Here is a 22,500-nt window from a genome sequence, read left to right as displayed (position 1 = left end):
TTTTGAAACAGTGATATGCTCAAAACGGCTCCAGACCTCGTCAGTAGCTTGCCCTGGGTGTCTACACAAAGCAAAGCACCAACAATGTGGTACACAAAGGACACAAGCAGTTCCATTGCACTAGTTTTCAGTTATGGACAGTTAGCTTGTTTTCAGTTTACACCATTGTTGCAAAAATCTGCTTCCAGGTTCGACCATCGTCCTACTATGGTTGTTATAGCTACCATTCATAATATAGAACCGGTGATGTAACTTTGTTTACCAGATCTACTTCATAGGTGTCCCCGTTCTTCAGAATTAATAGCCACCGCACCAGCCAATCAGAAAAGGGTATTTCTTCCCCCCAGTGATCGCTGTTAATGGCACACACACGACAGCTGTGTAATGAGGAGAAAAGACATGTAGGCTATGGGAGGCAGTAGAACCATGCCTTGTGCACACACGCATGTTACTTCAAAAGGACACGGGCATTCTTAAAAGTGTTGATACTAATTAAATTATATTTTACATTTCATTTTTGGCATTTTCATGCACTGGTAATTCCTTGGAATTGCATTTCTAGTTAAATTAGGTATTTCGACATTTTTGATTTCAGGGTATTATGATGACTTTTGCAGTATCAGTGCACCGTGCAATACTATTTAACATACAAACAAACATAAATAATTGTTTGGTCCATTTCTTATTTGTGCAAATACATGCAAAAACATTGCACTAAATGTCACCTTAATACAGTAAGCATACTGTAAACATAATTAATGTACATTTGCTAAAACATTGACAAAAGATCACATTAAATACTCTTCAGGCGTTTGTCCCACCCCCACATTGTGCGGATGATGGCTGTAGCCAAAAGTGAGACACAGATCCTCATTGCTAATGAGTACATATATGGTGCCAACCTCAATCAGGTTATTTATAAAGACACTCGCATCAAGGTGAGGCATGTTTTTTCTAAATATCTTAGTAGCAATCAACATAATACATTATAATAACAATTTATTAAAAAACATTCTTTAACTACACTTTCAGTTACAGTACGAGGATAAGCTGTTTATAGCTTTAGATATTGCTACGGCTGTTGAGTACATGCATGGAAAACAGATCATCCACCAAGATTTGAAGCCAGCCAACATAATGGTGAGTATCATGTTTCATATGGGGTATAAAGGGGCATAATTAAATCATTAATGGCTAAGCTAATAAATAAAGAATCTTACAGTAAACTTACAGTATAAAAATCCAATGCTTAATTTTAATGCTTAAGAATATCAGGTTTAATATAATTCACAAAATACAATTTAAGATGATCTTTTTCTTTACTGTTCTAGATTTCAGAAGGCAACAGAAAGGCCTATCTCACTGACTGGGGCTTGGCCAACTTCAAAGAAACCATGTCTGGAAGTGGTCAAACGGGAAGTGGTAAAACAGCGGATTACTATGGCCCTCTGGGAGGGACCCCTCCCTACATGGCCCCAGAGTGCATAGTGGAGTGTGAGAAATGCAGCACCATGTCAGACATGTGGTCTCTTGGCATCACTCTTCTGGAGATGTTCACAAACTCTCCACCTTGGCCAAGCAATAACCAGCAAGAAATACGCAAGCTTCTTTATAAACAACAGAGTCCTCATGCTCTGGATACACTTCAGCCTGCTCTATATGGCATTTTGAGACCACTGATTGAATTTGAACCCAATTCTCGCATTAATGCCAAAGATTTGGTGGAGTTGCTGAAATCAAAATGATGTCAACAAAAGACATGGTTTCAAGTCATAGGGATTGAAAAATTAAGAAATATTTTAAGTCATTATATCATGTCTGTGTTATCATTACTGATAAAGTGAATGTTTAGATGGTACAGTTTAACACATTGTGTAATTACAAGAGTTTGTCATCATTGCGATCCTCCAGTTGTTGATTAAGTGTGTGCCACACTGTGAGAGAGCACACTATGTGACTGTAAATCCCAAATGCATTAACACAAAAGTTCAGTCACAACAGTAACAGTAGTTGATGAAGCGGCGGTCATACAGGTTTAGTCAGAGTTTCTTTTCTTTCTTTTATTTCCTACAGTAATTTTCCATCAAGAATTCCCGGGACACTGAAAAGACACAGTATCTTGAGAACCGTAGGGCTTAGGAGGACCACTTTTTTTTGTATGTTGGTCTCATGGGACCTTGTCAATCCATCCCATAACCACTCATTTGATGTACTGTATAGTGCCGCCATCTAAAAATGAAATATATAAAATGAGGTGCTGTAATCACAGGTATTTCTGGTTGACATGGTCAAAACTGCACGAAATTGGAGGTGTAGAATCATTATGACATCCTCTGAATGCGTGCGAAATTCCATTCATAGGGAATTCCATTCATGGGGGGCGATGCAATAAATAAATGTATGTGTACATTTAATGATTGCACACCAACGTGTTTATACAGTATGTGTTGTTTATATTTAGTGACTGTACACCAACTTGTTTATATTTGTTGTTTATATTTAGTGACAGTACACCAACTTGTTTATATTTGTTGATGGCTTTTGGATGACTCTTGTGAACAGATGTGGATAGCCTAATATTTAAAGGTTTTATCCCTCTTTCTTCTGTGAATTGAAGGTGTTATGTAATATATAATGATGACAGTCTATAGTTCAGCCAACTCTGAACCTTTGTAACAATCAACCTTTTACCTTCGGCTGTGTTCATTACACACACAAGGGGTTCTTTTGAATGACTAAAATTACTCTTTTTGACAATGGCAATAAACAGTTAATTCTGATAATAAAGTACAACCAGAAGTCTGCGAAGGCTTATTTCTCTTCATGCATCCTCTGTTTGGTAGCGCACCGGTCCAAAACGCGTACAGCGTTTAACTTACAGTATGTGAAATACGTTTCCTCAGTAGTCTATATTGATTTTAGTTTCAAACTCGCAGGACACACTTACAAACACTTATTGCCACAGCACTGAGTACTGGCGCCACACATTCCCATGGAGGCAGGCAGATTTCTATTTTGAAAAGCCAGCTATTTAATGGATCCAGGATTCCCTTGGCCTTTGGAATTAAAATAGCCCCACATCACCCGCACACCCTTCACCATACCAAGAGATTGTTTTTTTTCCAGTTAGGCTATTAGCTGGTTTGATTTGCATTGAATATTGATTTGCACAAAGACCATCTTGTGGTTCTTTATATTTATTATTACCCTTTATCTGCAGTTAATGTGAAGCTGATGACTATAGAACATTTAAACACCAGGGGCCGGATTCACGAAAACAATCTTAAGATAAATCTTAAGTTGATTCCTAAGATTCCTTAAGACAAAAGATAAGAAGAAAGCACCACTTAGGAAGTATTTTTGTCTTAAGAAGGCTTCGTGAATCCGGCCCCAGGTGAATGTTTAAGTCCTAGATGTCCTTATGTAGCACAGCATAGCTGGCACCCATGTTGATCTTTATAGGCTGTTGATCTGTGATGTAGTCACTGCTGATGTCCTGCTGTGGAACAGTTTCATTGGCCTCTCAGCTCTGTATTACTGTAAAACCTGCCTCTAGTCCCGCCCCTTTACCACCTTTGGATTCCACCTGATGCACGTTTGGGCTCTACGACTCTGCCCTCTAGTGGCCAAGTCAGTAGGTTTCAGAATAGCAAACCCAGCATGTATTTTGCATGCTGCATGTTGTATGTGGGGGTGGAGCTACAGTGCTGTTCACATGTACTGGTTCCCACCATGAGACATTATATTGAGCTGCAGCCAGTAGATGAATAACACTGAATACCTCTGTGTGTGTGTGTGTGTGTGTGTGTGTGTGTGTGTGTGTGTGTGTGTGTGTGTGTGTGTGTGTGTGTGTGTGTGTGTGTGTGTGTGTGTGTGTGTGTGTGTGTGTGTGTGTGTGTGCGTGTGTGTGTGTACAGTATGTGGGTGTGCACATCTGTGTCACAGTGTGTGTGTTTGTGTGTGTGTGTCTGTGTGTGTGTGTGTGTCTGTGTGTGTGTGTGTGTGTGTGTGTGTGTGTGCGTGTGCGTGTGCGTGTGTGTGCAAATAATATTGAGTGGTGAAATCTTGCTTGTCTGGTTAGCACCTATACTGTATCTTCTCAATTCTGATTGAGAGTGGATCTGGAAAAGATTGATTGATTCACGACTTCTAGCAGGGGCGTAACTAGCAGTGATATTAGATTTAAATTGGTGCGTTAAACTCTTTTCAAATCCTTTCAGAAGTGTCTTGTAAATTTGGAAATGGGCTTCAACTGCCTCTTGGCCAGACGGGCCTGTAGTAGAGCAAATCCCAAATTTGCCAAAAGTTTGTATGAGTATTCTCTGGCTATTCTCTGGTTCATGTGGGTATTCCCATAAGTTTGTATTTGTATTCCCAGACTAGATAGGTTCGAACGAGTATTCAGACACTTGCAGACCTTGTAGTCTCTTGCCTGCTGTACCACCAAAAGGCCACTGGGTGTCCCTGTGGTTTCTTTCAGAGCTCTCAAGCTGAGGTGGTATGAGGACACATATGAACTGATCCTGAGAGGAGAGGAGAGAGCAGTGAGGACACATATGAACTGATCCTGAGACAGAGGAGAGAGCAGTGAGGACACATATGAACTGATCCTGAGACAGAGGAGAGAGCAGTGAGGACACATATGAACTGATCCTGAGACAGAGGACAGAGCAGTGAGGACACATATGAACTGATCCTGAGACAGAGGAGAGTGCAGTGAGGACACATATGAACTGATCCTGAGAGGAGAGAGCAGTGAGGACACATATGAACTGATCCTGAGAGGAGAGGAGAGAGCAGTGAGGACACATATGAACTGATCCTGAGACAGAGGAGAGAGCAGTGAGGACACATATGAACTGATCCTGAGAGGAGAGAGCAGTGAGGACACATATGAACTGATCCTGAGACAGAGGAGAGAGCAGTGAGGACACATATGAACTGATCCTGAGGCAGAGGAGAGAGCAGTGAGTACACATGAACTGATCCTGAGACAGAGGAGAGAGCAGTGAGGACACATATGAACTGATCCTGAGACAGAGGAGAGAGCAGTGAGGACACATATGACCTGATCCTGAGACAGAGGAGAGAGCAGTGAGTATTTCTACAGTGTATGTTATACAAAAAAACATGTACTGCTCTGTGTTCATTTTTATTGAATTGCTTTACCAAACCCTTCCCAGTGCACTTGAACCATCCCTAAAGAATGTGTGATCATCAACAATGTGAGGGTTAACATGATGAACGCCAAGGATCAGATCTTGATGCAGGTACAGGTGGCTCCTGGTCAGTGTTTTGGATTGCTAGAAACAATGTAGAAACAAACTAAAATAAACACATTAAAAAAAAAATCAACAACCCTCAATGAAATTCCCTTTTTGAAAACCCTTAGATGAACTGAAGAGGGTCTTCAACTGGCTCGGCTTCAGAGTGACCACGTGGGTGGACCTGACAGCAGCTGAGATGAGAGGAAGGCTTGCAGACTTCAGGGATGAAGTGCAGGAGACTGCTTCACCTGCTGTGTGCTGAGTCATGGCTGCAGACTGCTTCACCTGCTGTGTGCTGAGTCATGACTGCAGACTGCTTCACCTGCTATGTGCTGAGTCATGGCTGCAGACTGCTTCACCTGCTGTGTGCTGAGTCATGGCTGCAGACTGCTTCATCTGCTGTGTGCTGAGTCATGGCTGCAGACTGCTTCACCTGCTGTGTGCTGAGTCATGGCTGCCAGGGGGGCATCTTAGGGGTGGACGGTGATCTGGTATCCACCGGGGATATCACCTCCCTGTTCTCAGGGCCCAGCTGCCCTGTTCTGCTCAACAAGCCCAAAGTGTTCTTCTTCAGGCCTGTCGGGTCACCTGATGTGCAGGTGGGCCTTGTGGAGGGGGTTTAGGAGGAGGACCCGTATCAACACTAGCAAATATCACATGAAGATGTAGACCTCAAAGGTCACCAATGTTCTAATATAAAGATCAGCAGAAGAATGTCTCGAGCTTCTCACAAGAATGATACACACGTCACACACACACACAGACACACACACACACATCAGTTGCTACACCTCCTGTGTTTGAAATGGCACCTTTACCTGTGTGCGTATGAAATGCGTATGTCAATTCTACAGCACCTGTCCAACAAAAGCCACAAACTAAACACACTAAACTGAACATGCTCCTCTGGATGGAGAACGGTCTGGCTGCCAGATCAGAGCAATATCATTACACTTGAGATGAAAATATGCACACAATGTGTGTGTGACGTATGACCTCACCAATTTCACAATATCATGACATTCCTGTACAACACATCCACATATACTCACACACATAACACACACACACACACACACACAAACACACACACACACACACACACACACACACACACACACACACACACACACACACACACACACACACACACTGACTAGGTATCAGAAGCTCAGGACATCAGACCAGTTGCTGTGCTGTGTCCACTAGAGGGCAGTGTTGCAGTGTTCCTGTGCTCTGAGGTGTCTCCTGCTCATGGCTGCAGAGGAGGACAGATGATCAGGGCACACGAGGGCATCCTGTGTGTAGACCAGACTGTAGAAAGACACGGGTCTTCAGTACATGTAGCTATAAGGCACAACCCGTCTTTTTGGAGCATATGGACGTAGATGTACAGGCCAGATCAGGTGATACTGATGCAGGTACAAATTACATCCCCTCTCACATATGGCCAACAAACAATTGAAGATTGTTTATGAATGAAAAAAAAAAGAATTCAAAAGAAAAGATATTCATGACGCATGTCGTCTTTAACAGAAGACATTGCTGTAGAACTGTAGAACTGTAGAACTGTAGAACTGTAGAACTGCAGAGCTGTAGAACTGTAGAACTGCAGAACTGTAGAACTGCAGAACTGTAGAACTGTAGAACTGCAGAACTGTAGAACTGTAGAACTGTAGAACTGTAGAACTGTAGAACTGCAGAACTGTAGAACTGTAGAACTGCAGAACTGTAGAACTGCAGAACTGTAGAACTGTAGAACTGCAGAACTGTAGAACTGTAGAACTGTAGAGTTGTAGAACTGTAGAGTTGTAGAACTGTAGAACTGTAGAACTGTAGAACTGTAGAGCTGTAGAACTGTAGAACTGTAGAACTGTAGAACTGTAGAACTGTAGAACTGTATAGTTTAATGTTTGTTGCTGGTGGGAGAGGCATAGCAACACTCACATTCTAGAGATATAGCAAGTGTAAAGTCCTCGCGGAGACAACATACACACACATTTTATTGGAAGGAAACGGACGCAGGGACTCACAAGCAGTTATTTAACTAGCCTATCAGGCATTCATTTTTATTTTTTTTCCCCCAAACCCCATTCTGCGCACCGGCCGCACCCCATTATATTTTCGAGGATATCCGTGAAAATAATTACTGTTTACGGCTCCCATTGATTTCCGTTCAACACATATAAATCAATTACTGTAATGTGGTCAAAGTAACGCTGCTGTCTTATGCCAGCAATCATTTCACTTTGATAATAAACTACATTTTGGTACAACATATAGAAATACCTTTTCATATTAATTGTGCACTTGTTTAATTAAATATGCTCACAATGTAGATTTTTCCACCACCATGTCCCCTCCACAACACCAGCTAAATGGCAAACAACACTCAAAATGTCATAAACACATCTAAAGCAAACATTTGTCTCACATTATAAACACTTTTGTCATAATATGACATTGGATTCATTGTGCACATACTGTTGCTCAAACCCTAAAGCTCATGGGGTTTATATGTATTTCCATACACGAGTGAAAGTCAAACACTGAGAATTAGTGTATGGCTTTGCAGAGTTGATGTTTGCTATATGGTGTTTGAAATAAATGTTAGAAAATTGTGTGACAAGCTAAGATTTAGTGTGTAAGCAGCTGAAAAAACTAAACTCATAGCGAACTGGGCAGATCTTGCCTGCCTGCCTGCCTGCCTGTTTGACCTGTGGGAGCCGGTCAGTGCTGAGGATGGGCTGTGGGAATACATGTGCCCACACTGCCCTCTGCTGGACACTGGGGCTACATGCAGGCAGAGTCTCATACAGTATGCAGCAGACAGCACTGCAGTGAGTGCATGAGGCCAGAACCATGTTCACACTCAGCATCATGTTCACACTCAGACCCCCCTCTCCACTCAGCACCATGTTCACACTCAGCACCGTGTTCACACTCAGCACCATGTTCACACTCAGACCCATGTTCACACTCAGCACCATGTTCACAAATGGTTTGCAGCAGTGGCGGTTTATCATTTTCCACCTTCCCTCGAGCAAAACAATCGATATTTACCTTGTTCCCGTTCATCCAGCCATTCTGTGAGTCTGGCGATACAACTTTTAGCTTCAGCCTAGCATAGATCATTGAATCGGATTAGACCATTAGCTTCTCGCCTGCTAGCTTCATGTTTAAAAGTGACTAAGATTTCTGGTAATTTTCCCATTTAAAACGTGTCTCCTCTCAAGTTAGAAAGTGCAATAAGACCAACTGAAAATGAAACCTGGCGTTTTTCTAGGCTGATTTGACATGGAACTACACTCTCATCTGGCGTAATAATCAAGGCAACTTGCAAATGTACCATAGGCGCAGTGATATCGTACGCAGCATCTGAAAATAGTCCCCATAGACATCAAGCAGTAGTAGTGCCAGTAGCTGCAAGTTGCCTTGATTATTGGTAGGTATTGGTATTACATAGGTAGTTTATGGCGGGGTTCGTCCCAATCTGAATCTGGCCTACTGGCCCTAGTGGATTCATATGAATCAGACCACATCTCTGCACTGCCTGGTTTCACGCCTTGGCCATATGTTGCAGAATATGAAAGTAACCTTTTATGACTGTCTGTTGAAATGTTAAATAATTAGCCTATTTTAAAAAAGGAATAGCCTCAGCATGAAGAATTACATGTGTGTTATGGCTGGATAATACTGACCCTAGTGGACTGCAAATCTGCACAGGCTGGTTTCATGCCTAGACATATGTTGCATAACAGAAAACAAAAGTAGTGAAGGTACTAACTCATATTAATAATAGCGGCATGTTCAGACACTCCTGGCTCCATCGGAAACCGATGAGCTCCTGAACAGCCTTCCGTGCACCCAACAGCCTATAGGAAGTGAGCAGGTTCTCCGTAGACGGGCTCTGCGCGTAGAAGTCTGAAGTTTACTTTCACTTACTGTTATTGAAAGAGCTACACGAGGTGTTGCAGTCATTGTAAGGTATTTCATTCCGTTATTTTTTGTTGACTTGCATAAGTTTAACATTAATATTTGAGTTGTGTAGACTAATGTGTATAGGTCCTATTGATCTAATTGATGGCACTGCAAATATGTGTTCATTATCGCATCAAAACCCATCGCGCCGCACAAAGCCAGTGGAGAGCTGCAAGGAGCAGCTAGGCCTAATACTTCCGCAATTCAGTGCCGTTTCTATTTGAAAGTTTCTCTGTAAAAGTTTACAGAGTTGACCATACGAATAGTATACTTCAAGATAATTTAAATATAAGACGTTGCATGGAACTGATATAGCGTAGCTTATAGGGATCCACAATCCACAACCACCACAAGTCAAGTCAAAATCTTGAGAAATTAAACAATTATCGACTGTTGCCTTTGTACACTCTCTGAGTGCCCCAATTATATAGCCTAGTAACTTACAGCTAAGTATTAAGCATGGCATCCTTTGTTTTATTTAGTATGCACACCAGGACTATGGCAATTCAAATGTACTTGAAACAGACATATAGAAAGATAATAACATTTGGCATGTGTGGAATATGGAGATGAAGGTGAAGCATATCTGAGACTGTGCGTATTGATATTGATATTGTAGTGCAGATGCAGAGCACAGTAAACACAGACATGTTCAGTTCAGTTCAGAAAGCATTATTTCCCCTCGAGGGGCAATTTCAGAAAGCATTATTTCCCCTCAAGGGGCAATTTCCTCATGCAGGAGTAGTGATAAGAGGACATAACACAACATATGAGACAGAATCAAAGAAAGAACAGGACAGACAGGGCTGTAAGGGGGATCAGTCCCAGGAGGGGGCTGGGGGCATATTCAAGTTCAAAAAGTGAATATCCTCAAACGTAAAGGCAGCCTTCCTCCTGTTAGTCTAGCCAGAGGACAGAGCAGACCCCTGCCTGAGGGCAGCCATTCATAACTATGCAGGACATGGGTAGAGTCGTCTCGTCCCGTTCCTGCAGATCACCACAATAGAACTGACCTTAGCTCTCTCTTTCTCTCTCTCTCTCTCTCTCTCTCTCTCTCTCTCTCTCTCTCTCTCTCTCTCTCTCTCTCTTCAATTCAATTCAATTCAATTCAATTCAATTCAAAAGTGCTTTATTGGCATGACAAATATTTAGACATTTGTATTGCCAAAGCAATTATCACATACGTTGAACATACAGGTTTAAGACATGGACATAACAACAGACAATTAATCAGAATGTAGAGATAAAACATGTACCAAACATACATTTATATACAGCCTATAGTATGAACTACTGAGGAATAATAATGCAATTTTTAAACAGAAGGTGCGTGTATGTATGGGGAGAGATACAGTATATCAGAGTGTGTGTGTGTGTGTGTGTGGGGGGGGGGGGGGGGGGGGCTAGTGAAGGTGCGTGTATGTATGGGGAGAGATATATCAGTGTGTGTGTGTGTGTGTGTATGTGTGTTTCTGTGTGAGAATATGTACAACACAAGTTATTCAGTGTGAGTCACTCACTGTCCCTCAGTTGATGACAGGCAAGGATGTACTGGGCAGCTATAATGTAGGTGGATTTGTCTTCACCCAAAATAAAAGATAATTTGCTTATGATTGGTAAAGTTAGAAAATCAGGGTATTTTTCTTGACATTTTGGGAAGTAGAATTCACAAATTGATTGAAAGGTTTTGCATTCTGCTAAAAAATGGAGTTCAGTTTCAACAACATTTTCATTGCATTGTTTACAAAAGCGTTCCTCTTTGGGCAGCCATGTTTTTTTGTGTCTACCAGTTTCTATAGCTAAGCGGTGTTCGCTGAGTCTGTATTTCGTCAATATGTTTCTCAAATTGGTTTCTTTAATTTCAGTCAAGTAATTTGCAAGTGTATATTCTCTGTTTAGGGCCAAATAGCATTGCATTTTGCTTTGTGATTTGGTTTTTGATTGCCAATATTGATCATAATTATCTTTTAAGTATGAGGAAATTTGCTTTGCTGTTGTGTGTAGGGTAATTTGGACCTGGTCAACGCCTGAGGTGTTGGTATGTGTCAGTAGAAAGGGTTGGCTGTGGACCAGGTTGGTAGGAGAGCTCTCTCTCTCTCTCTCTCTCTCTCTCTCTCTCTAGTAAAAACACATCAATACAACTCTATGGGAGTCTATGGGATGCCGACTGAATGTACTTCGTACAATACATTCTATCATGGCTACATCATAATATTACTGCAGCGCATTTTGTCCTCAAAAAACATAGACAGTCCAAGACGTGCACTGAAATAGGAATCAAACCTGGATGTATTTCTCACTTTGTGGTGGAAATTATTTAGCAATGAAGAAAAAAGAAAATGTGTGTTTGTTAGTATTTTGCTAAAGTGCAAAACAAACTTTGTAGTCGAGACTTGTTTCTGATTTTAATTTCAGACCAGGCTGCAGGTACTAATCAGGCATGAGATTTGGACTGTGCTGAGGAAGAGGAAGATGAAGGTGATGCAGCAGAGAGGGACTATCAGATCACCAGCAGGTGAGAAATCACACACACACACACACACACACACACACACACACACACACACACACACACACACACACACAATAATATACACATTCAACTTTGCAATATTCTGTGATGCACATAAAAGAACATTTTCAACACAGTCTAATGCTTTTCTTTGGACGGGAGAAGAATTTACAGATCCATACATTGATGGAAGTACAGTATGTTACAGTATATGCGTAGACATGTCTGATCAAACACAGAATGTTTTTTGCTATTCATCCTTTCTGCAGTGGTGCTTATGGTCTGTTATGGTGTGTACTGTACATCAGAATAGGTTGGGTCGCTGTGTCAACAGAGTAAATTCCTTTATACATGTAGCCTGGAAAACCAGAATCTAGAAAGATCTAGGGTCTGGCTAGCCTGATTACCATCGACTTTCAAAGGCTCTGCGAGACTTTAGTCTGACCAAGAGCCTGTGCTAACACGGTTTCTCCAAGCGCTGGTTGACCCGCCTCCTGTAAGTGCCTCGATTTGCTACTGGTCGATGTCAGAAAACGGTTTGCCGAGTTTAAACCAATAACAACACTCTTTCCTCTGCCTTGAACACGCCTCTACCCAGAGCTGTTGGAGCTGCTCAAAGTTGATTGGTTCTCGACCAAAGGGGGCATTTCCGCAGATTTCGGGAACTCAGAAATCCTTCCAGATTAGCAGTTGACCAGACCAGCGACAGCAAAAGCCGAAGGTGTTACGTCACTGGGAGGGCGTGCCAGGCTAGGGTCTGGCTATGAGTAATGAAAAAGCTCCAACTTCAGGGGCGGCATCAAGCATGCATTTGAATAATCACTGCACACAATTGGATAACAGTACCGTAAGAGGTGCTAAAATGGCCTGTCTGCAGTCCAGACCTGTCAAAGTGGGTGCATCATGGAGGGAAAAACATGATTAAGAAGAGCAGTACTGTTGAGCAACTGAATCCTGTATCAGGCCTGGCTAACGCACCACTTCTCAATGAGACGTGGTCTGGCAACCAAACGTTCATTTTCTCGTATTTGGTAAAATGTCCAGGTATGTTCATTGGCCGCCACAGATGTCTATCAAATGCGTCTGTGCATAGCTCACCATCGTCTTGCTTTCCCACCTGTTCTGTGATTGGTCCCCTATCTGAGGCAAAAATTAGGGTGGTAGTTTCCATGCCTTAACAGCGTGAATCAAATGGCGCACAAGGCAGCATGGGAACACCCAGGCTAATGTCAGGCAGGAACGGGGCAACAGTTCATTCTACAAATGCTAGCAACTGATCTCCTCAGTTCCTGAACATTTGCAGATGTAGTTAAATGAAGAGGTGAAGCAGCATAGTGTTAAACATTCCCAACGTTTTTTAAACATTAAGCTGGTATCCATTTCAAAATGAACATAAGATTTCCATGAAACTGTCAGATTTGTCGTTTTCCAACATTTGACATGTTGCCTGTGACCCTTTTCCAGCCAAACATGAGCAGCTCGGCCAATTACAGTTCAACTGTTGCACTGGCTGCTCACGTCACATGTATTCCAGTCCAATAGCAGAGATTGTTCAAGTCAAGCCAGTCTCACACACACACACACACACACACACACACACACACACACACACACCAGACACACACACACACACACACACGCACACACACACCAGACACACACACAATACCAGACACACACACACACACACACACACACACACACACACACACACACACACACACACACACACACAAATACAAACACACAAACACACACACACAAATACACTCAAGCTCAAAGTTAATTAATGTCTATGTATGATTTATAATAACTATGTATACGTATTACTATGATATCAACATCATAGGAATGTGCATTAAAATGATATATGATGTTCAGTGTGTTATATCATGTTGTCTGTTTCCAGGTGGGGTTCCACATATTTCTGACATGAAGATTGTGCTGCTGGGAGGCAGACGGGAAGGGAAGAGTTCATCAGGAAACAGCATCCTGGGCAGAGAGGAGTTTAGCACCTCAGGAAGAACAGCTGAGTGTGTGAAGAGAGAAGGAGAAACAGCAGGGAGACGCATCACTGTAGTGGAGGCACCAGGATGGTGGAACAACTACACTGTAGAGAAAACTCCTGAACGTGATAAACAAGAGATTGTCCTCAGTGTGTCTCTGTGTCCTCCAGGACCCCATGCTCTACTCCTGCTCATTAGAGTGGATTACTCATTCACAGAGACATACAGAAGAGCAGTGCAGGAACACATGGAGCTGCTGGGTGAGAGAGTCTGGAGTCACAATATAGTGCTGTTCACATGTGGGGACTGTCTGGGAGACACAACCATTGAGCAGCACATTGAGAGTGGAGGAGAGGCTCTGCAGTGGGTTGTAGAGAAATGTGGGAACAGGTATCATGTTGTAGACAATAAGAAGAGGGATGGTGGCCAGGTGACAGAGCTGCTGGAGAAGATAGAGGAGATGGTGGCAGGAAACAGGGGCCATCTGTTTGACTTTGACAGAAATATTTCTGAAAAACTACAAGAGAAGACGAAGGAAGCAGAGAGAAGAGCAGAGGAGAGGAAGATGAAGGTGCACAAGCAGAGACAGACTCTCAGATCATCAGCAGGTGAGAGACATTTTCAGCTCTCAATCATACACATGAGATATTTACATATACATTACAACTCATGTTTACTTCATTCATTATCTCTCTGTCCTATACCCTCTGTCCTCTTTAGTACACACACACACACACACACACACAAACAAACAAACAAACAAACACACACAGACACACACACACACACACACACACACACACACACCTACTGTACACGCACACACATCTACTCACGCACACACTTATACACCTACATGCACACGCATGCACACACACACACACACACCACACAAACACTAACCACATACACCCCGTAAACACGCACATTCTCATCTAAAACTGTACACAAAATTCCAAAGTTCATTCAATACATTATACTGTAATACCAAGAGTAAAAGCACAGAGAGGATTTGTAGTGTGCTACACAGAATCACATGATTTCTGTTTCCAGGTGGAGTTCCACATATTTCTGACATGAAGATTGTGCTGCTGGGAGGCAGACTTCTGGGGAAGAGTTCATCAGGAAACAGCATCCTGGGCAGAGAGGAGTTTAGCACCTCAGGAAGAACAGCTGAGTGTGTGAAGAGAGAAGGAGAAACAGCAGGGAGACACATCACTGTAGTGGAGGCACCAGGATGGTGGAGCAACTACACTGTAGAGCAAACTCCTGAACGTGATAAACAAGAGATTGTCCTCAGTGTGTCTCTGTGTCCTCCAGGACCCCATGCTCTACTCCTGATCATTAGAGTGATTGACTCATTCACAGAGACAGACAGAAGAGCAGTGCAGGAACACATGGAGCTGCTGGGTGAGAGAGTCTGGAGTCACACTATAGTGCTGTTCACATGGGGGGACTGTCTGGGAGACACGACCATTGAGCAGCACATTGAGAGTGAAGGAGAGGCTCTGCAGTGGGTTGTAGAGAAATGTGGGAACAGGTATCATGTTGTAGACAATAAGAAGAGGGATGGTGGCCAGGTGACAGAGCTGCTGGAGAAGACAGAGGAGATGGTGGCAGGAAACGGGGGCTATCTGTTTGACTTTGACAGAAATATTTCTAAAAAACTACCAGAGAAGAAGATGGAAGCAGCGAGAAGAGCAGAGGAGAGGAAGATGAAGGTGCACAAGCAAAGACAGAATCTCAGATCATCAGCAGGTGAGAGACATTTTCAGCTCTCAAACCTACACATGAGACATTTACATATACGTATCACAAGTCATATCTACTTCCTTAATTATCTCTCTGTCCTACACCCTCTGTCCTCTTTAGGGCGCGCACACACACACACACACACACACACACACACACCCCACAACCACCCCCCAACACACAAACACACACACACACACACACACACACCTACTGTACACGCACACACATCTACTCACACACACACTTACACACCTACACGCACATGCATGCACACACACACACACACACACACCACACAAACACTAACCACAAACACCCCTACAACATGCACGTTCTCACCTAAAACTGTACACAAAATCCCAAAGTTCATTCAATAGATTATAATACCCTGAGTAAAAGCACAGAGAGGATTTTTAGTGTGTTTCACAGAATTACATGTTTCTGTTTCCAGGTGGAGTTCCACATATCTATGACCTGAAGATTGTGTTGCTGGGAGGCAGACTTATGGGGAAGAGTTCATCAGGAAACAGCATCCTGGGCAGAGAGGAGTTTAGCACCTCAGGAAGAACAGCTGAGTGTGTGAAGAGAGATGGAGAAACAGCAGGGAGACGCATCACTGTAGTGGAGGCACCAGGATGGTGGAACCACTTCACTGTAGAGGAAACTCCTGAACGTGATAAACAAGAGATTGTCCTCAGTGTGTCTCTGTGTCCTCCAGGACCCCATGCTCTACTCCTGCTCATTAGAGTGGATGAGTCATTCACAGAGACACACAGAAGAGCAGTGCAGGAACACATGGAGCTGCTGGGTGAGAGAGTCTGGAGTCACACTATAGTGCTGTTCACATATGGGGACTGGCTGGGAGACACGACCATTGAGCAGCACATTGAGAGTGGAGGAGAGGCTCTGCAGTGGGTTGTAGAGAAATGCGGGAACAGGTATCATTTTGTAGACAATAAGAAGAGTGATGGTGGACAGGTGACAGAGCTGCTGGAGAAGATAGAGGAGATGGTGGCAGGAAACAGGGGCCATCAGTTTGACTTTGACAGAAATATTTGTGATAAACTGCCAGAGAAGAAGAAGGAAGCAGAGAGAAGAGCAGAGGAGAGAAAGATGAAGGTGCACAAGCAGAGACAGACTCTCAGATCATCAGCAGGTGAGAGACATTTTCAGCTCTCAAACCTACACATGAGACATTTAAATATAATTATCACAACTCATGTTTACTTCATTCATTATCTCTCTGTCCTACACCCTCTGTGTTTTGCTTTACCATACACACACACACACACACACACACACACACACACACATTCAAAGACTCACACAACTACATACATACACACAACCGTGCATGCGCGTGCACACATACTGTACACACACACACACACACACACACACACACACACACACATTGAGAATTGCAATATTCTGTTATACTAAAAAAAGAGCACCCCCCCACACACACACCACACCACACGCTACACTCCCCCCTCCACACACACACAAACACACACACACACACACACACACACACACACACACACACACACATAAACACACACACACACACACACACACACACACACACACACACACACACACACACACACACACACACACACACACACACACACACACACACACACACACACACAAGTCCCTTTCCCACATGAGCGAGACATCCGGATGTCAAACGGATATCAAACGGGTGGCTGTATGTGGGAACGCAAAACTCGGGTATTTTCTTACCCGGAAATCACCCTACTAGCCCCCTAGTACTACTTCTAGATGTTACCCGGGTGCGCTTAGGTGGGAACGCAGCCGGCGCAGTTCTGGGTAGAGATGGGGGGCGTACCGATGACGTATAGAAATGCGCCCTTGCAGCCTGCTTGCAGCACGAGGCAGAAAGTACAAATTGCCATGGTAACGATAAACATTGCCCTACGAGTATGAACACAGACGAGAACACCGGAGTACAGAAAACAGTGACATTTTGTTGTGTACGTACAATAAAATTTTAAACTGCAATCACGTTGTTGTGGCTTGTTGCGGGACAGTTAGGATTATCCTTGCAAACGTGAATAGCTTGAAGTGTTGTCGATTAGCTTGCAACTAGCAACTGTTACTGACTGCTAGCTGTTTATTACAGTGGTTAGCAAAAACAGCTAATAGTTAACGTCGCTGTTATTTAGCATTGTTGCTTTTTGTAGGAGTTGGGAAGGAGCCTCAGACCTCTGTGTGCTGTTTATATTTCCAGGTGTGTCATTATTTTCTATTCATTTGTTGTGTTGGATGTTTATACCAGAGAGGGTTGAAGTAGAGCTTTGTTTACTGTGGTCCTGGCGTTAGCTATTTTTTCCTCTATGCTAGCTCCCGCTGACTAGCGGGCTAACTACTTCTGTTGTTTCATGATGTTTTGGATCTGATGTAAGTTCGCATCATCCAGGCAACACAGCACAACAACGCATTTATTTAGCGTCATCTCCTTCGCCCTGCAAGTGTTGACATAGATAGATAGATAGATAGATACTTTATTGATCCCCAAGGGGAAATTCAAGGTCCCAGCAGCTTAAGACACCACACACAACATACAGTACAATGTAAACAATGTAAACAGGAAGATTAAAAAGCAAATCAACAATCAACAATCAACAATGACTAAAGGAGCAGTAGAATACTATAGATAAGGTATGCATGAATGTACTGAGGATTGGTACTGTGATCCAGTCTGAGGTGTGTGTCAAGTTGGTAGTGCAAATAAGTCCAACAGTGCAACAGTGCAAGATAAAATTCTAGTGACCAGTAATAAATATGTACAGTACAAAATGTAAGCATAGTAATAATAATAACAGTACTAATATAAATATATGGACAATTAAAATAAACTTAACATAGTAATAATATAAGAGTTAGACATGAGGGTAGACATGTAAGTCATGCCATGTAAGTGTATAAGAGGGTGGAGGTGCAGATATACTATGCATAGAAGTCCAACTCTCCTTTTCCCTTCAGTGAAGCATTGTACAGTTGTATGGCCCTGGGTACAAATGACTTTCTCAGTCTGTCTGTTGTGCATGTCATGGAGCGTAGTCTCCAGCTGATCAAGCTCTTCTGCTGTATGATAATGCTGTAGAGTGGATGACAGTCATTGTCCAGGATGCTGTGTAGCTTGTTCAGGGTCCTTTTGTCTGATACTGAAGTGATGCACTCCAGATCAGCTCCCACAACAGAGCCAGCCTTCCTTACCAGCCTGTCTAGTCGCCCAGCATCCCTCTTCCTAGTGCTTCCTCCCCAGCATGCCACAGCATAGAAGAGGACGCTGGCAACAACAGACTGGTAAAACATCCAGAGGAGCTTGCTGCAGACATTGAAGGAGCGCAGCCTCCTCAGGAAGTACAGCCTGCTCTGCCCTTTCTTGTATATGGCTTCAGTGTTGACTGACCAGTCCAGTTTATCGTCCAGATGTACGCCCAGGTACTTGTATGTGTTCACCACCTCCACATTGACCTCCTCAATGGTGACTGGCAGCAGAGCAGGCTTAGACCTCCTGAAATCTACCACCATCTCCTTGGTCTTGGTCGTGTTGAGTTGTAGGTGGTTGAGTCTGCACCATTGCACAAAGTCCTCCACCAGGCTCCTGTATTCCTCCTCCTGCCCATCCCTGATACATCCCACAATTGCAGTATCGTCTGAAAACTTCTGCATGTGACATGACTCCGTGTTGTAGCAGAAGTCGGACGTGTACAGGGTGAACAGGACTGGAGAGAGCACCGTTCCCTGTGGAGCACCTGTGCTGCTGATTACAGTGTTGGAGAGGCAGTCCTTCAGTCTGACAAACTGTGGCCGCTCTGTCAGGTAGTCTGCAATCCAGGATACTAGATGAGCATCCACACCCATCTGCAGGAGCTTGTCACTCAATCTGGGGGGTTGGATGGTGTTAAAAGCACTAGAGAAGTCAAAGAATATGATTCTCACAGCACTTTTCCCCTTGTCCAGGTGAGAGTGTGTCCTGTGTAGGAGGTAGGAGATTGCATCGTCGACGCCCACTTTCTCCTGGTATGCAAACTGTAACGGATCTAGTGCATGGCGCACCTGTGGCCTAAGTATCCCCAGAACCAGTCTCTCCAGGGTCTTCATCAGGTGTGATGTGAGAGCAACTGGCCTGAAGTCATTCAGCTCACGTGGATGTGGTTTCTTGGGGACGGGGATAAGACATGATGTCTTCCACAGTGTTGGGACTTTCCCGAGACGTAGACTTTGGTTGAAGATATGCTCCAGTGGCTCTCCCAGTTCAGCAGCACAGGCCTTGAGCAGTCTTGGACACAGTCCGTCAGGTCCGGCTGCTTTCCTGGGATGGAGTTTCTTCAGCTGTCCTCTAACTTGATCTGCCGTTGTGATGAGGGGGGAGGGGAGGGGAGGGGGTGAGGAGTTACCAAGGCATTGGTCACTCCGGGGGGTAGGGGAGGAGGGGACGTGCTGCACTGGGGGTGAGGGGGGAGGTGTGAGTTGGGCAGTTAAGCCAGCAAGAGCAGTGTCCGTAGTTGATGGTGCTAGTGATGTTGATGGTGATGGTGATGGTGGACGACCATTGTCCACTGTAGCAGTTGATGGTGCTGGTGATGGTGATGATGGACGACCATTGTCCACTGAAGCAGGGCAATCAAACCTGTTGTAGAACTGGTTTAGCTGGTTTGCCCTGTCCAGATCGCCCTCCACAGAGCTGCTGCTTTTCCTAAGTCCAGTGATGGTCTTCATTCCATCCCAGACCTCCTTCATGTTGTTCTCCTGCAGCTTCTGTTCTACCTTCTTCCTGTAATCCTCCTTGGCCTCTTTCAGCCTGACTTTGAGCTCCCCCTGCACTTGCCTCAGCTCTGCCTGGTTCCCCTCTTTGAACGCCATCTTTTTCCTATTTAGAAGGGCCTTGACATTGCTGGTTATCCAAGGCTTGTTGTTTGGAAAGCAGCGCACAGTTCTTGTGGGAACAACAACATCCATACAGAAGTTCAAGTAGTCAGTCATGCAATGTGTGGCCTCCTCCAAATCACCATTCTGTAGTACATTCCAGTCAGTGGACTCAAAACAGTCTCTCAAAGCCTCATCTGCTCCTGGGGTCCACTTCCTGAAAGTGCGTGTGTCACATGGTAGCCTCTGCACTTTAGGTATGTACATTGGTTGCAGGTGAACAAGGTTGTGATCTGATTTTCCGAGGGGGGGAAGGGGGGTGGCGCTGTATGCATCCCTCACGTTTGCATACATGAGGTCTATTGTCCTGTTTTTCCTAGTCAGGCAATCAACAAACTGGTAGAAATTTGTGAGGGTAGAATCCAGTGTTATGTGGTTAAAGTCTCCAGAGATCGCAAAGAAAGCATCTGTGTGCTGAGTTTGGAGTCTTGCGATTGTAGAGTGAATGATGTCACACGCTACGTCCGGTAGGGCTCGTGGTGGGACGTAAACACAGACAACAATGGCATGCGTGAATTCCCTCGGCAAGTAATACGGTCGAAGGCTCAGTGCTATTAACTCCACATCCTTACAACATGCAGTTTCTTTAACTGTAACATGACCGGGGTTGCACCATCTGTCGTTACTGTAAATCACCAGTCCACCGCCCTTCTTCTTGCCAGAAAGTTTATTGTCTCTGTCCAAACGGGCCACGCTAAAGCCAGGTAGCTCAACGTTAGCACCACCCCTCGCGGCTCCTACTCGGGTCTAGTGTGAACACAATAGCCGGCTTCAGACCATCGGGCCAGCTTGGGCCGGGCTAACTTCGGGCCAAACTGGTGCTAATAGCCCGGGTCCACAAGCCTCACCTTTGCGTTCAGACTGTCAGGCCATTAGCGTCTCCGCATTACACCTCGACACGCCCTCGCTTGTGAAAACGTCACCATTGCCACACCTTTTCAAGCAGGATAAGCAGAAAGTCGCGTAGGCTTTCCTATGAAGTCACCATTTATTGTCCGTTTGTATGTCACTTAGGCTAATATTCATTTCTATACAAACCAAGACGGTGGATTCCTAAAGAAACGCATGGCACAGACGTGTATCTAAATGAGTTATGTAACATAAATGACACTTTACCTGACTCGAAGAGCAGTAAACATTTGTAAGGCTGTGTGTACAATCCATAGACAGTAAAATCCGCTTGGAGCTCCAGTGGAATTTTAGTTTCACGACGATGCCACGAGTTCACAGCCTAGCGTAGGCTAAAGAAAATATTTTGAAGCCAGTAGTAGACGCTCCTGCTAAGAACCAAACGGGACTTTGTTAAAGTCCACAACTCTATGGCTACTGGAAAATGTAAGGTTCATTTATTAAATGTTATTTTGAAGCATTAACAAACAGAGTTATTTTAGAATTTCCGAACGAAAGGGGCTGGAGTGCGTGAGTGAAAATGTCAGGTTGTCCCGGCAACGCGATTTCCTGTTCTAAACAAACGATCTGCAATGGCATTTTCTATTGCCTCACCATGTTTCTTTCAAAATGAAAATAAATGAATTTTAAGCGGTGAAAATCACTACCATGTCCAGGCGTTTATGTATTCTTCTGGTGTACTAAAAGGAGAAGTTCGCGCTAGCATGAAAAACAAAGTTTATAATGTAACGTCAAGCTGGGCTAATCTAGGCTACTAATTTAAGGATCTTTGGTCGTATCAATAGCAGAAAACACACTGGCAGGAATAGCCTAAATTAGTGGGACGCTATGTTAGTTAATTATATTAGTTCACTTTTTACTGTGCTACATGGTGATCTCTGGACGGAGTTAGCCTACTGACAGGCAAATATCTATGTGGATGTAGCCTAACGTTATGTCTAAATTTGTGGACTCCACACAGCAACAGGTTGACTCCGCCTTCACCTTGACGCCGCCTCTGGCCCGACTGTAGTCCCGACTGGCCCAACGATTTTGTTGGGCCAGAAATCAGGGGCAAGTAGCCCCGATTTGGCCCGCAGTTAGCACCCGCCAAGAGGTGTGAAAC

At 43.9% G+C, this 22,500-nt stretch overlaps 1 protein-coding gene across 3 annotated transcripts in view; it reads left to right on the top strand.

Annotated features, from left to right (window-relative positions):
* Nucleotides 1-22,500, top strand: part of LOC134087985 (uncharacterized) — a 66,491-nt gene that overhangs the window by 9,959 nt on the left and 34,032 nt on the right. For 2 of the 3 annotated variants that reach the window (XM_062541866.1, XM_062541865.1), the window contains 2 exons: nt 14,820-15,524; nt 15,973-16,677. In XM_062541866.1, coding sequence (XP_062397850.1) covers nt 14,820-15,524; nt 15,973-16,677 — 1,410 coding nt within the window. Of the gene's footprint in view, nt 1-11,667; nt 11,764-13,669; nt 14,375-14,819; nt 15,525-15,972; nt 16,678-22,500 lie in introns of those variants that run through there. The other variant, XM_062541867.1, reaches the window with a different exon arrangement.

The sequence above is a fragment of the Sardina pilchardus genome, chromosome 7 (genome assembly GCF_963854185.1).
Source record: "Sardina pilchardus chromosome 7, fSarPil1.1, whole genome shotgun sequence".
In the NCBI taxonomy this organism is placed as follows: domain Eukaryota; kingdom Metazoa; phylum Chordata; class Actinopteri; order Clupeiformes; family Clupeidae; genus Sardina; species Sardina pilchardus.
Note: the sequence above shows the minus strand (reverse complement) of the source record. Positions and strands in the feature narration are given on the sequence as shown.